The sequence below is a fragment of the Oncorhynchus nerka genome, linkage group LG13, assembly GCF_034236695.1.
Source record: "Oncorhynchus nerka isolate Pitt River linkage group LG13, Oner_Uvic_2.0, whole genome shotgun sequence".
NCBI lineage: Eukaryota > Metazoa > Chordata > Actinopteri > Salmoniformes > Salmonidae > Oncorhynchus > Oncorhynchus nerka.
In genome coordinates this window covers 66,859,049-66,872,978 of record NC_088408.1, presented here as the reverse complement: position 1 = coordinate 66,872,978, position 13,930 = coordinate 66,859,049, and the positions used below count along the sequence as shown (strand labels likewise).

Genomic DNA, 13,930 nt, shown 5'->3' with positions numbered 1-13,930 from the left:
GGGATGACTGGGGATGTTCTCTTGATAAGTGTGTGAATTGGATCGTTTCCTGTTCTGCTAAGCATTCAAAATGGAACACGTACTTTTGGGTGTCAGGGGAAATGTATTGAGTGTAGTGTAGTAAAAGTTTTCAAAAATATAAATAGTAAATTACAGATACCCATAAAACCTACTTAATTAAGTAGTATTTAAAAAAAAATTGTACTTAAGTACTTTACACTACTGACTACATTTCTAAATATGTCTTTACTTTTACTAAAGTATGACATTTGGGTACTTTTCCACCACTGAAATGTAGTAATAAACAGAATAGGAATATTGTTTGTGATACTGCATTTCCCTCAGTAAGATTTTTTGGGTTGAATATCTATGGTGATATACTGCATGGACGATTCCTAAAAATATTGTATCAGTAACAAGGTAAAGGACGTTTCATTTAAAATGTTAACAAATAATTTATCCCGTGAAATGTTTTGGAAAGATTGAAACTGAAAATTGATTATATTTGTGATTTCTATAGAATGAAGGAGACCATTTTTCACTTGTTTTCCCCCCCTGTATTTATAGTAGGACATGTACAATTGAATGGTTTTGATATAATGATTTATTTCAGAAAATATTATGTTGATAAAGATGTAGTATATTTAATTCAACAGCTAATAATAACAAGTAAATGTCAGATCATAAAATGCAAATGGTCTGATTTAAAACCTATCTTTTTTTACTTTATAAATTAATTTTAACAATATGCAGTGGTGGGAAAAGTACCCAATTGTCATACTGGATGACTCAAGTAAAAGTGAAAGTCACACTCAAACACTCACATATCATTTACAAACCAAGCATTTGTGTTTAGTGAGTCGCCAGATCAGAGGCAGTAGGGATGACCAGGCATGTTCTCTCGATATGTGTGTGAATTTGACTATTTGTCTGTCTTGCTAAGCATTCAAAATGTAACAAATACTTTTGGGTGTCAGGGAAAATGTAAGGAGTAAAAAGTACATCATTTTATTTAGGAATGTAGAAGTACAAGTTGCCCAAAATATAAATAGTAAACTATAGATACCCCCATACCCCCTACTTAAGTAGTACTTTAAAGTGTTTTTACTTAAGTATTTTACACCACTGACAATATGGCACTACTTTATAAAAATATAAAAAATAAAAGGCAATTAAAACCTCTAGTATTATTAATGAACATGATTGGTTTGTTTAGGATTCCTGGCAATATAAAAGGTTTGTATGTATGCTTTTTTTGTGTGACTTTTCCTCTTTTGGTTGTTGTTGATGTTTGTTGTTTGTTAATAAAAATGCATGTCAAGAGGTGAGTCCTGTGTATCTCAGTTGGTAGATCATGGTGCTTGCAATGTCAGGGTTGTGGGTTTGAGTCCCACGGGATACCAGTATGATGAAGTATGAAAAAAAAATGTATGCGCTCACTACTGTGAGTTGCTCTGGTTAAGAGTGTCTAATAAGTCAAATGTAAGCCTGGGGTGGCAGGGTAGCCTAGTGGTTAGAGTGTTGGACTAGCAACCGAAAGGTTGCAAGTTAGAATCCCCGAGCTGACAAGGTACAAATCAGTCTTTCTGCCCCTGAACAGGCAGTTAACCCACTGTTCCTAGGCCATCATTGAAAATAAGAATTTGTTCATAACTGACTTGCCTAGTAAAATAAAGGTAAAATAAAATAAAAAGTCTAAATTGTGTGAGGTATATTTAACATGGGATATGTACAATTAGGATATAACAATGATGCCCTTGAATAAGTAGGTCTGACCTACATGAAGGGAACTGATGGTACTATGGAAAACCTAACATTTATGGAGAAGACGATATCCATCATATTAAAATAATGTATTCGAAAATACATTTGGGTGAGCTTTTTGTTGTGCTGATGGGACCAATAGATGACTGCAATCCACTCTATGGTGTGACATTTAGGGGCGTGGCCATGTAGGAACGTCATTAAATAGGGACAGAAGGAGGGCAGTTTGAAGCAAAAGCGACGGGGTGGTAAACCATGTTCTAATATTCATGCAGTTTGTTACCGAAATACTACTGGCAATATTGCCATATGTGGCAGACTTGAAATAACATTAGGCATCCTGGCTACAAAATTGCTCACAAAAATATAAGATGGTTAGCTACTCAAGGAGTTCGATAGCAAGCTAGCGTGTTTAGCTAGCAATGAATATCAGCTTAGCTAACGTTAGCTAGCTCGATAATATGGTTTGCGAATCGTTGCATGTTTTTCTTGATTGTTTGACTTCACACAACGCTGTTGAAATGTAGTTTTATAATATTTTGCAAGCTAGCTAGCGAGTTAACTTTCCAATTCAAACAATGGCGAGCGTACATGAAAGTTTGTATTTCAACCCAATGATGACCAATGGGGTGGTCCATGCCAATGTGTTTGGCATCAAAGATTGGGTTACTCCGTATAAAATCTCTGTGCTGGCCTTGCTGTACGAGATGACCACGTCAAAACCAATTGCTCTTCAGGAAAGAAGGCGCTTGAACAAACTCATCCTGCCTCTACAACAGGTTGGAATAGCTATTGATTACCTTACAACTTCTACTTTCCACTGTCAATTGCTTGCTTTTCTTTATCAAAGGTTTGTCTGTCTATCAGGGTCCAGACTTGACTCTTGACCAATTCCTGAAGACTGTGGAAGAATGTTGCCCTCAAACAGCATATGCTGTGAAACTCCGGTATGGATGAGTCCTTGACCCAATTGCTGTGGCCTATGTCTAGTGTAGAAGGTCAGTGATGCATGTTGTCTGCTCTTTCATCACACACACTTTCTCTTAACAGGTTACATGAAATGGCTGATGGAGAGCTGAAGGACATGGAATATTTCTTTGCCACCCTCCCCACTCCTTTCAGCGCTATTGATTCTGAGGCGTATAAGACTAGTGTTGTTGGTGAGTAATAGTAAGCATAATTTGATTCGGAAGTCCAAAGGTTGGCTCAATGGAGCATTGTGTTTAGTTAGTGGTGCTATATGAATTGGACAGATTTGAGGTTTTATCATCATGACCTTGACTTTGTTTTCTCAGGCCTGTTCATGAGACACATGCTCCTGGCCTACAACAAGCTGTCCTTCAGCCAGGTGTACAAACTGTACAAAGCCCTGCAGCAGTACTACCACAGTCACTACTCCCAGCCTGGTGATGTCCAGGTGGGGCTGCCTGCCCTGGCTGTAGACGACTCTGACATGGACCTCACCAGCACAGAGGACAACGTAGGGGAGAGGATGGAGAAGGAGGAGCTGGATACTGCACCGCTGCATGAGTCTGAGCTAAGGTTTGTATAATTCACTTGTGTAAGTAAAAGAGGTGGTAGTAGAGGGAATAGTGTGTAAATATTGGAAGGGCAGGGACTCTACTTTTCCTAGCTTCAGTGGGAAGCTGGTTTCACCATTGGGGTGCCAGGAAGAGAAGTGCTTTGATTGGGTTGAGCGGGAGCTGACCCCCATATAGGTGGAACATCCAAGAGACCTGAGGTTGTAGAGTGGAGTACTCTGGTTGGGGTGTAGGGTTTGAGCATAGCCTGAAGGTAGGAAGGTTGAACACCAAGCAGGACATGTAGTAATCATTCTCATCAGTGTGATGGTCATCAGTTTATCCTTTGCATATTGTTCTTTTTCCTTATTTGCTACTTTTCTTTCTATAGAAATGAGGATGCCCCAAGCAGAGGCCCACTCTCGCAGAAGCAAGCAGAGTACTTTCTTGCTAGACAAGCGTACCTTCTAAAGAATGACGAGAACAAAGCCCTGAAGCCATCTGCCCTACAGGACGAGCTGAACAACATGCTCAAGTTCAACCCTGACTTTGCTGAGGCGGTGAGGCTCTACTATCAGTTAATATTATGGACTCACTCAAACAAACCTGACAGGAAATTTGTGTGGAGCATAAAGAAAGTGAGCGTTTGTGTGATTTTTTTTTTTTGGTCAACCTGATTGTGCTTGAGGCAGCTGTTTTGTGTCTGCAGCATTACCTGAGCTACCTGAACAGTATGCGAGTCCAGGACATCTTCATCTCCACCCACAGTCTGTTACATTACTTTGACCGCCTCATCCTGTCAGGGAGCGAGGGAAAGAGCAACGGGGACGAAGGCTATGGGAGAAGTCTCCGCTATGCTGCCCTCAACCTGGCAGCACTGCATTGTCGCTTTGGACACTAGTGAGTAGTAGTGGGAGTATATATGGATAGTCGGTTGCAGTTTATCTATGCCAGAGGTGATTTTTCATTTGACAAGAATCAATATATCTCTTAAATCAGTCAACAGGCTGACCTGGCTCTACAGGAAGCTATCCGCATCGCCCAGGAGTCCAACGATCACGTGTGCCTGCAGCATTGCCTGGTAGGAGCTTTTACTTTCGTGTTCTATGCTCAACATGGAGTATTTACACAATATGGGTAGTCAAGGTTGGTCCGTGTATACCTTGTACCACTTTCTCAGCACCAGTACGTTATCTGTGAAATCGTCAAATGTATTTGTATCTCTTTCAGAGTTGGCTTTACACCCTTGAACAGATGAAAGGATCTGACAGTTCTGTGCTAACTGAGGACTCAGTGAAAATGGCTGCCCACTTCTGTCTACCGGTAAGAATAGCATGAGCGTGCAGACTGGCGCACTCCAGGTTCTCGTACGGTTTTATGCAATAGATTCAAATAATAGGCGGAATCTACCGCACACCCAAAGCTGATTTGTGAAGGTGCTGGAGGCGAAACAGGAATCTCTATGCACACTTCCAGCCAGAAGCTAATTTACTTAAATTATAGCTGAGCTTTTGGTCAGTTGACATTCATCAGAGCATATCTCCACAAACAATAGTGGGACAGGTAAGGCCACACAGCGAGCCAGAAGTAATTGCAGAGACCTGCAACACCTAAACTACCCACAACGGCCACAAGTTGTCATAATATCAGATAGAAATACAGGATAGAACAGAAAAGGTTATAGGTGTATTTCTACTAGAACAAAAACATACACAGGGAATGTGGTGTTGGCATAAGGAACCCATGCTCTCAGAGAGCAATACATCTGAAAAAACGTAATAAAAAAGGAAAATGTTTACAACACTATATACAGTGCATAAGTATTCAGACCCCTTGACTTTTTCCACATTTTGTTATGTTACAGCCTTATTCTGAAATGGATCAATCAATCTACACACAATACCCCATAATGACAAGGCAAAACATTTGATAAATTTATAAAACATTTAATATGGAAATATCACATTTAAATTCAGACCCTTTACTCTGTGCTTTGGCAACGATTACAGCCTAGTCTTTTTGGGTATGACACTACAAGCTTGGCACACCTGTATTTGGGAGTTTTACCCACTCTTCTCAGCAGATCCTCTCAAGCTCTATCATGATGGATGGTGAGTGTCGCTGCACAGCTAAGGCCGGGCTCTGGCCGGGTCACTCAAGGACATTCAGAGACTTGTCCCGAAGCCACTGCTGTGTGGTTAGGGTCGTTTTCCTGTTGGAAGGTGAACCTTCACCCCAGTCTGAGGTCTTGAGCTCTCTGGAGCAGGTTTTCATCAAGGATCTCTCTGTACTTTGCTCCGTTCCTCTTTCCATCGATCCTGACTAGTCTTCCAGTCCCTGCTGTTGAAAAATATCCCCACAGCATGATACTGCCACCACCATGCTTCACCGTAGGAATGGTGCCAGGATTCCTCCAGACGTGACGCTTGGCATTCAGGTCAAAGAGTTTAATCTTGGTTTCATCAGACCAGAGAATCTTGGTTCTCATGGTCCGAGTCCTTTAGTTGCCTTTTGTCAAACTCCAAGCAGGCTGTCATGTGCCTTTTACTGAGTGACTGCTTCTGTCTGGCCACTCTACCATAAAGGCCTGATTGGTGGAGTGCTGCAGAGACTGTTGTCTTTCTGGAAGTTTCTCCCATCCCACAGAGGGACTCTGGAGCTCTGTCAGTGACCATTGAGTTCTTGGTCACCTCCCTGACCAAGGCCCTTCTCCCCCGATTGGTCAGTTTGGCCGGGCGGCCAGCTCTAGGAAGAGTCTTGGTGATTCCAAACTTCAGTGACCTTCAGTGCTGCAGGAATGTTTTTGTACTTTCCTCCAGATCTGTGCCTCAACACAATCCTGTCCTTCAACCTCATGGCTTGGTTTTTGCTCTGACATGCACGAACTGTGGGACCTTATATAGACAGGTGTGTGCCTTTCCAAATCGTATCCAATTAAATTTACCACGTGACATCCAATCAAGTTGTAGAAATCTCAAGGATGATCAATGGAAACAGGAGCTCATAGCAAAGGGTCTGAATACTAATGTAAATAAGGTATTTAAATATAATTTAAAAAATTATAAATTAGGAAACATTTCTAACCTGTTTTCGCTTTGTCATTGTGGGGTGTTGTGTCTTTTTTTAAATTTAGTACATTTTTGAATCCGGCTGTAACAGCACAAAATGTGGGAAAAGGGAAGGTGTCTGATTACTTTCCAAATGCACTGTACATATGTAGAACCAGAAGAAATCTAGAAAAAAAGTAGATAACATTTAAGGTAATCTGTTGGGTAAGTATTGGGCCACTAGAGCCATCTTGAATACAGGACACCCTCATACCAGTAAAGGGGGGTTGTGTGTGTGTGTGTGAAGCTAAGATGATGACAAGAATTAAAACATGACACTCCTATCAAAATCCTCATTGTGTCATAACGGAGCCTAAAGTATGAATCCAGAGGAGTTATCTCCAGCAGAGTTAACTGTCATTATCTCCTCCTGGTGACACACCTCTACAATTCCAGGGCATTGAGAAGACGCATTGGATAAAGTGAAAAGCAACGGGGTCATTTTCATCCTTGCGTCTTATAGAATAAGTGAACAAAAAGAGCTCGGTTTCAAGCTTCTGAATGTCTTGCCCATATACATGTTATCACAAACAGTGTAGGATAGAAATCACATATTTTGTATTGCATGTGATCGGCCCTTTAACACTACATATTTTTCCAGACCTAGGGTGTCGGAACGCAGTTCTTTTTTGGTGTTTCACTGAGCACCATAACTACAGGTGTAATTTCCATCTCTCAGGGGAGTAAGGAGGGTTTGTTTAGAACCTGTGTAGAGGCTGGCTTGGACCATTCTACTGCGAAGATCGGGGCCTCGTTTGTAGATGAAAAAGGTGTGGGGGGTTCTTGATCACTGTTTTTAATCATAAAGGCTTTGGGTGGGAATTTACACTGACTGCAGGAATGTCCACCTGAGCTGTTGCCAGATAATTGAATGTTCACTTCTCTACCATAAGCTGCATCCAATGTAGTTGAGAATTTGGCTGTATGTCCAACCGCAGACCACATGTAACCACACCAGCACAGGACCTCCACATCCGCTTCTTCATCTATGGGATCATCTTGGGGATTTCTGTCTCTAATAAAGTCAGTTTGTGGGGAAAAATATATTCTGATTGGCTGGACTTGGCTCCCCAGTGGATGGGCCTGGCTGCCAAGTGGGTTGGCCTACGCCCTCCATGGACCACTCATGGCTGCACCCCTGCCCAGTCATGTGAAAACCCATAGATTAGGTTCTCCTTCACGGTCCTGTAATATCTCATTGCATCTGGGGCTTTTCCATGAGAGATATTTGTGTAGAGCCTCTCCAGATCAAATGTAGCCAATATGATGTCAGGGAGATTAGACTGTTCTGATATTTTATTAATTACATCTGTAGAATCTTTGACGAATGCTGGGAGTTTTTCCACAATAGGCTTAATGAAGGAATCAACCAATTTGGAGAGTGGCTCAAGAGTCAATACTGGCAACGATGGGTCTGCCCTTAGGTTTGAAACTGAGAGGTCAGGCTATGGGAGTTCAATAGAGCCAGGTGTTTACTAAGCCTCAAATTACCTTCACCCTCTCTCTCTCCTTCTCAGTACCTGGTGTCTCTTGGCATTCAGTCCCTGGTCCAGCAGGGGGCGGTCCAGGGCAAGACAGCCCATGAGCTGATGGACGCTCTGAAGGACACAGACATCCTGCACTGGAAGCACAGCCTGTCAGAGCTCATAGACATCAGCCTGGCTCAGACAACGTCCATATGGAGGATGTATGGCAAGAGGTGGGTCTCCTTCACACATCCTGATCCTCCCTGACAATCAGAATCCACACTGAACATAAACAATCCTAGCCAGTAAGTTTCTTTCAGTATGAAACCTGTTTTTTACTCGATTGGTAAGAAAAAAAGAGTGAATGTCAATTATTGATATCCAGTCTTGACTAATTGAATTAATCCAACACACATTCACTGACTGCATGTTTCCAACATTCATGTCCTGTTGAACTTATGTGTTCTTCCAGCACCATGGCTCAGCAGCAGGCCCAGCTCCTCCTGAACATGAATAGCCTGGAGCAGGTTAACTTTGGGGTCCAGCAGAACAACACAGAGGCCTTTGCTGTGGCCCTCTGCCACCTGGCTGAGCTTCATGCTGAACAGGTACTGTAGTTGGTACACCTCATCCCACCTCTTTCTCTTAGGCTTCAGTCCCTCTGTCACGTCTCCCTCCGTGCTCATTTAGTCATTCAGGGCCGTTTCATAACCATTGATGTGATCCAAATTAAAGCTCAGGAGATGTGCACTTGTGTAGGCTGTGGGTGAGGCCTGCACCAGTTACATGTTCCTGTCTCCCTCCCTCCAGGGCCTGTATGGGGCTGTGTCCGAGGTCCTGAAGCATCTGAAGGAGCAGTTCCCACCTCACACCCAACATGCCAAGGTGAGCCATTCTGAACTCCTGCTCTTCTCTATCCATCAACTTTAGACTTGGCCTCAATCCCCATGTTTAGCACTTTCCTATTGCTGCGGTACACAGAAACAACATTGTCTTTTCAAATGTGATGACACTGACATGGCTGGTATGAAGTGGGCTGTTCATTCTAATGTTTTGTGTTCTGTCACCCAGCTGTGGATGATCTGTGACCTCAAGATCCAGTTTGACAGAGCTATGAATGATGGGAAATACCACTTGGCAGAGCCCCATGTCACAGCCATTGCTGCCTTGAACAAAACGGAGGGTCTTTATAGGTAAGGAAGGGTCATGACTCAGAACATAGAACACCTTTACACAGTCTTCCAGTGCTGTAGCTATCTATGTGGTGCTTTCCACGAATTCAGTGGCTTTTGAGAAGTGTAACTTGGTCCCCAAAAACGTTTTGATTTCACATAATTTGAACATTGTCATAAAGAGCACATGTTCAACTTGATGAAACACACTTTTTCCCATCTCAAGAGATACAAATAAATAAGACTATACTAAGTGACCATCCTACCAATCCTCGACTTTGGCGATGTCATTTACAAAATAGCCTCCAATACCCTACTCAACAAATTGGATGCAGTCTATCACAGTGCAATCCGTTTTGTCACCAAATCCCCATATACTACCCACCATTGCGACCTGTACGCTCCGTTGGCTGGCCCTCGCTTCATACTCCCGCCAAACCCACTGGCTCCATGTCATCTACAAGACCCTGCTAGGTAAAGTCCCCCTTATCTCAGCTCGCTGGTCACCATAGCATCTCCCACCTGTAGCACACGCTCCAGCAGGTATATCTCTAGTCACCCCCAAAACCAATTCTTTCTTTGGCCGCTCTCCTTCCAGTTCTCTGCTGCCAATGACTGGAACGAACTACAAAAATCTCTGAAACTGGAAACACTTATCTCCCTCACTAGCTTTAAGCACCAACTGTCAGAGCATCTTACAGATTACTGCACCTGTACATAGCCCACCTATAATTTAGCCCAAACAACTACCTCTTTCCCAACTGTATTTAATTTATTTATTTATTTTGCTCCTTTGCACCCCATTATTTTTATTTCTACTTTGCACATTCTTCCATTGCAAAACTACCATTCCAGTGTTTTACTTGCTATATTGTATTTACTTTGCCACCATGGCCTTTTTTGCCTTTACCTCCCTTCTCACCTAATTTGCTCACATTGTATATAGACTTTTTTTTTTACTGTATTATTGACTGTATGTTTGTTTTACTCCATGTGTAACTCTGTGTCGTTGTATGTGTCGAACTGCTTTGCTTTATCTTGGCCAGGTCGCAATTGTAAATGAGAACTTGTTCTCAACTTGCTTACCTGGTTAAATAAAGGTGAAATAAATAAAAAAATAAAAAAAGTGGCAGAAAAAGGAACAGGGTTGACTGTAACAAGGTTGATGATTTCCTATTAAATCAGCCACAAATCCTCTTGTGACAGGCACAATGAAAGCTTGTTATGTACCTCAGGGAGGGGCAACTGAATGTAAGCTCCACAAAAAAATGTGACATTGCTAAAACGTTTCAAGCCTGTCCATCTATGGGTAACAGGGTTGAAATGTTATTCTCGACACGCTCAGTTTTCCACCACAGAACACCAGAAAATTGCCAGAAAGAGTAGAACCAGATCACCTGCTTTTTTACACTGATTTAACTATTAATGTTACATTTTACTTTTGAAACCAAATCTTTTAAAATGAAATAGTTTCACCAGATTAAAATTTGAGGTCAATTAATGTAACAGGGTTGACCTTAAAATGAGTGACAGATGTAAATGAATCACTAATCACATTAAATAATCACCTTCAGAAATAACTTTGTCCAAGTAACAAAATAACCAGGGTTTTACAATGATGAGGAAGCTAGTATACATTTTGGGGGTGTGTGGGTTGAAATCTTCCTAGAAGTGACACGGTGTTGACGAAGGGACAGATTTATTGAAGGTGGTCTATATTAAAGGGCACTTCATTTCATAGAACAGGCTTTTAAAATGCAATATTGGTGCACAATTTCTACTTAAAATATTAAAGGGACGCAAACCGCATTCTTTTCGTGGAACGACCCATGTGTATATCTGTCGTGTTAACAGGAAAGCTCAAGTGCTGAAGGCCTTGAACCGGACTACTGAAGCATACAGTATCCTGCAGAGGCTGCAGCTGTACTGCGAGAAGACCAAGTACACAGAGATGATCATCAGGTAGGCTCTAAATGAAACAGACTCCATATTTTTGGGGTAAGGGTTGTTTATCAGATATGTGTTTTAGACATTGGTATGCCTTGTGCAGGGTGATGCTGGTCACAGCTGAGTTGCATTGGGAGTCGTCAGGTTTTGCCACAGCCCTTCCTCTCCTGCTGCAGGCCCTGGCCCTGGCCAGACAGCACCACCTACAGGCCTTGGCCTCCGAGACCATCCTTCACCTGGCTTTCACTCAGGTCAGCAGAACAGACGCGCACATGCAATATGTAACCCTGTTATGGCAAACACACCATCGTATACTCTCAAACCCCTACACATACTAACACACACCTTCAAACCCCTTAACTTAGACCGAACTGCATATTGTATGCCAAGTAAACTCCCACATTTAGGCAAAACAAGGAAATTCATACTGGGTTATATTTAAAAACTCCCAATAGTTTGTGTTCTCCTTCACCCTGTCCAGTTGATGCTGGGAGTGCCGGAGCAGGCTCTGGGTGTCCTTCATGAGGCGATGGAGCCCATCCTGGCCCACGGAGCGGTCATGGATAAGGGCAGAGCTCTGCTCCTGGCAGCCCGCTGTCAGATGGCCATGGCTGGGACCCGGTCCAATGGCCAGAGGCATGCAGGTAGCACAAACTTAATATCACTCACTACCTCAAATGTACATGTTTGTGGATACAATTACTTTGTCATGTAAGTACACAGACCGGAGTCGTTCAGAGTCTTCCTCCCTGTTGTCTCCCTCCAGCTTTAGGCCTGGCTGTGCAATCGCTGGGAGAGGCTGCAGCCTACTTCTCCATGCTGGACTGTAAGGAGCGTCTCCGTGATGTCCACTACCTGCAGGCCCGGCTGCACCACACCCTGGGACAAACCCCCCAGCGCAACAAATGTGCCATGCTGTTCCGCCTCCTGGACCAGGAGCTGCAGGCGCCGGGGGCAGCTGTGGCCATGCGACTCTGAACAGTCATCACCACCCTGCCTTCTCCGACACAGACCGGAACATATACTGGTGTACTCTGTCATTGTCATGGACTTCGCATTCTATCCTATCTTTTGGTTCAAATTGCAACATTGCTTGTGTGTTAAAGAGTAGAGAAACCACTGGTTTAGGGCACTCCCAATTTACATTGCAAGCTTGTATCGTCTATCTACAATATAAAGATCAGACTTCAAGTCTCTATAATATTTTCTCATGTTTGTTGTGCTTTGTTTGGCAAAATGGAAAACAAGAGAATCACTCATTTGTTCCACCTGAAAATGTTTGTCTGACTACCACTAATGTCAAGCACAGCTGTTGGTGAAAGAGTGCAGCCTGGTTGGGCCTCCCTACAATTTTAATGTTTATTTGCAGTAAAAGCAGTTCCAACAAACGTAGGTGTTTCCCTCAGGACGTGATGGATAACTGCAGGATCCAGAGGCCTCGATATGGAAACCTAGATGCCGCCACACCACCTCTTTGAGTAGCACCCACATAGTATTTGAATTTCAGCATACATACCGTTATACAACAGTTTATCCTTTATTCAGGACCAGAGAGATCTGATTCTTTAGAGGTAGTCATAGCCTCTGTTGTAGGATGTCAAAATAATAGACCTGGACTATAGAGATAGAGGACTTGTCTTTGCATCTGCAATTATAGCATCTGTGATGGTATGGGAGCTCCATTGAGGATCTCTTCATTTATAAATAGTACATTTTCTGATTCACATGACTCCAACAGGAGGCTAATCACCCTCCTGATTACCCATGATAATTTTGTTGGACATGTCATTTACATCATGTTTTTCAAACAGGAGGGATCAGCCAATGAATTTGGAAGTCTCACCCAGTTGACACGATTAAAATGGTGGGAGTCCTCAATGACACTGTCCATGATAATTTTGCCCTTTGGCCACTAACATTCTCTATGATATGTACTTGTATTTTGTCATTTATCATGTTTTTCAAAGTCCCAGTGGTGGGATCCCATCATAGCTCAAAGATAAATATACAGAGATATCTAAGCATAGAGGATCCGTGTTCTCATCTATGCTTAGAGAATGAGGAACGGTTTAATGCATCTCAGCTGTCTGAGTTACCACGATATGATGAGTGAGAGTAATATCAAATCAGAGCTGGGCAGAAGATGAGTATGTTTTAGAGAGAGCATTGTGATTTTTCTTCAACTTCAATTTTTCTAAAAAACTTTTAGCAAAGGAAAAGATTTCCCAGAGATATGCGCACATCAATGTAATAGTCCTGAGATCATTTGAAATTATATCTTTGTGTGTGTGCCATAACATGACAATCTGTGAGAACTAAGCTGACAATGACACTGCACATTGTTTTTGTTAGCCTGGTGTAGATTTATGCCAACTGTGAGAGTGATAATTTTTATATTGGGTTAAGTTATTCAGCATCTCAGTCAGTGCTAGTCATGCCATTATATTGACATCTCTTCATAATGGCATTGATCCAAGATCAGGTATTATGAAATATTAGGATATTTTCAATATCCTGAATTGCCCTTTGGTTTGTATACGGAAGAAGCTTAGCCTAATAGCATTTAAAACATTACCTAACATTGGTATGAAAACACTGAAGTTTTATTACTGAAACAAAGCATTGACACTGTTGATATAGCCCTGAGCCTTCAAATATTACATTCTGGGTCTCTAAGCATTTGAGGTACAGAACCAATTAAGTTGAAAGCCTATGTCATATTTAACATTTGAGTGGGCTGGTTTTTGAGAATGTTCTGCATGTCCCTCTTACATGAAAAAAGCATTGTCATCATTACTTGAGCCTGTTTTGGTTGACGTCAACGGCTTACATTAGACAAAAAGAAAGTATGTTCCATTGCCCTATCTGTCTAAACTTTACCATGTAGGTTTGTTCCAGATGTTTATTGGTATGTTTGCACAAGAAGTACTCTAAGACCGTGTGCGGGGTCTGAA

At 42.2% G+C, this 13,930-nt stretch overlaps 1 protein-coding gene across 1 annotated transcript; it reads left to right on the top strand.

Moving 5' to 3' along the window:
* Positions 1-1,981: 1,981 nt before the first annotated feature.
* On the top strand, positions 1,982-12,182 carry anapc5 (anaphase promoting complex subunit 5). Its single transcript, XM_029677849.2, has 16 exons — positions 1,982-2,543; positions 2,632-2,711; positions 2,815-2,924; positions 3,060-3,306; positions 3,676-3,844; positions 3,994-4,184; positions 4,284-4,365; positions 4,515-4,607; positions 7,909-8,090; positions 8,330-8,465; positions 8,668-8,742; positions 8,929-9,050; positions 10,884-10,991; positions 11,080-11,227; positions 11,458-11,620; positions 11,743-12,182. The coding sequence occupies exons 1-16, from the start codon at positions 2,343-2,345 to the stop codon at positions 11,952-11,954; spliced, it is 2,319 nt and encodes a 772-aa protein (XP_029533709.1). The 5' UTR covers positions 1,982-2,342; the 3' UTR covers positions 11,955-12,182.
* Positions 12,183-13,930: the final 1,748 nt, after the last annotated feature.

What these genes read in the sequence shown, in the direction of transcription:
- anapc5 (XM_029677849.2), top strand. Translation starts at nt 2,343, where the DNA reads ATGGCGAGCGTACATGAAAGTTTGTATTTCAACCCAATGATGACCAAT. An exon ending in GCATATGCTGTGAAACTCCG is followed by an intron (nt 2,712 to 2,814) that starts GTATGGATGAGT and finishes TTCTCTTAACAG; the next exon opens with GTTACATGAAATGGCTGATG. An exon ending in TGTGCCTGCAGCATTGCCTG is followed by an intron (nt 4,366 to 4,514) that starts GTAGGAGCTTTT and finishes TATCTCTTTCAG; the next exon opens with AGTTGGCTTTACACCCTTGA.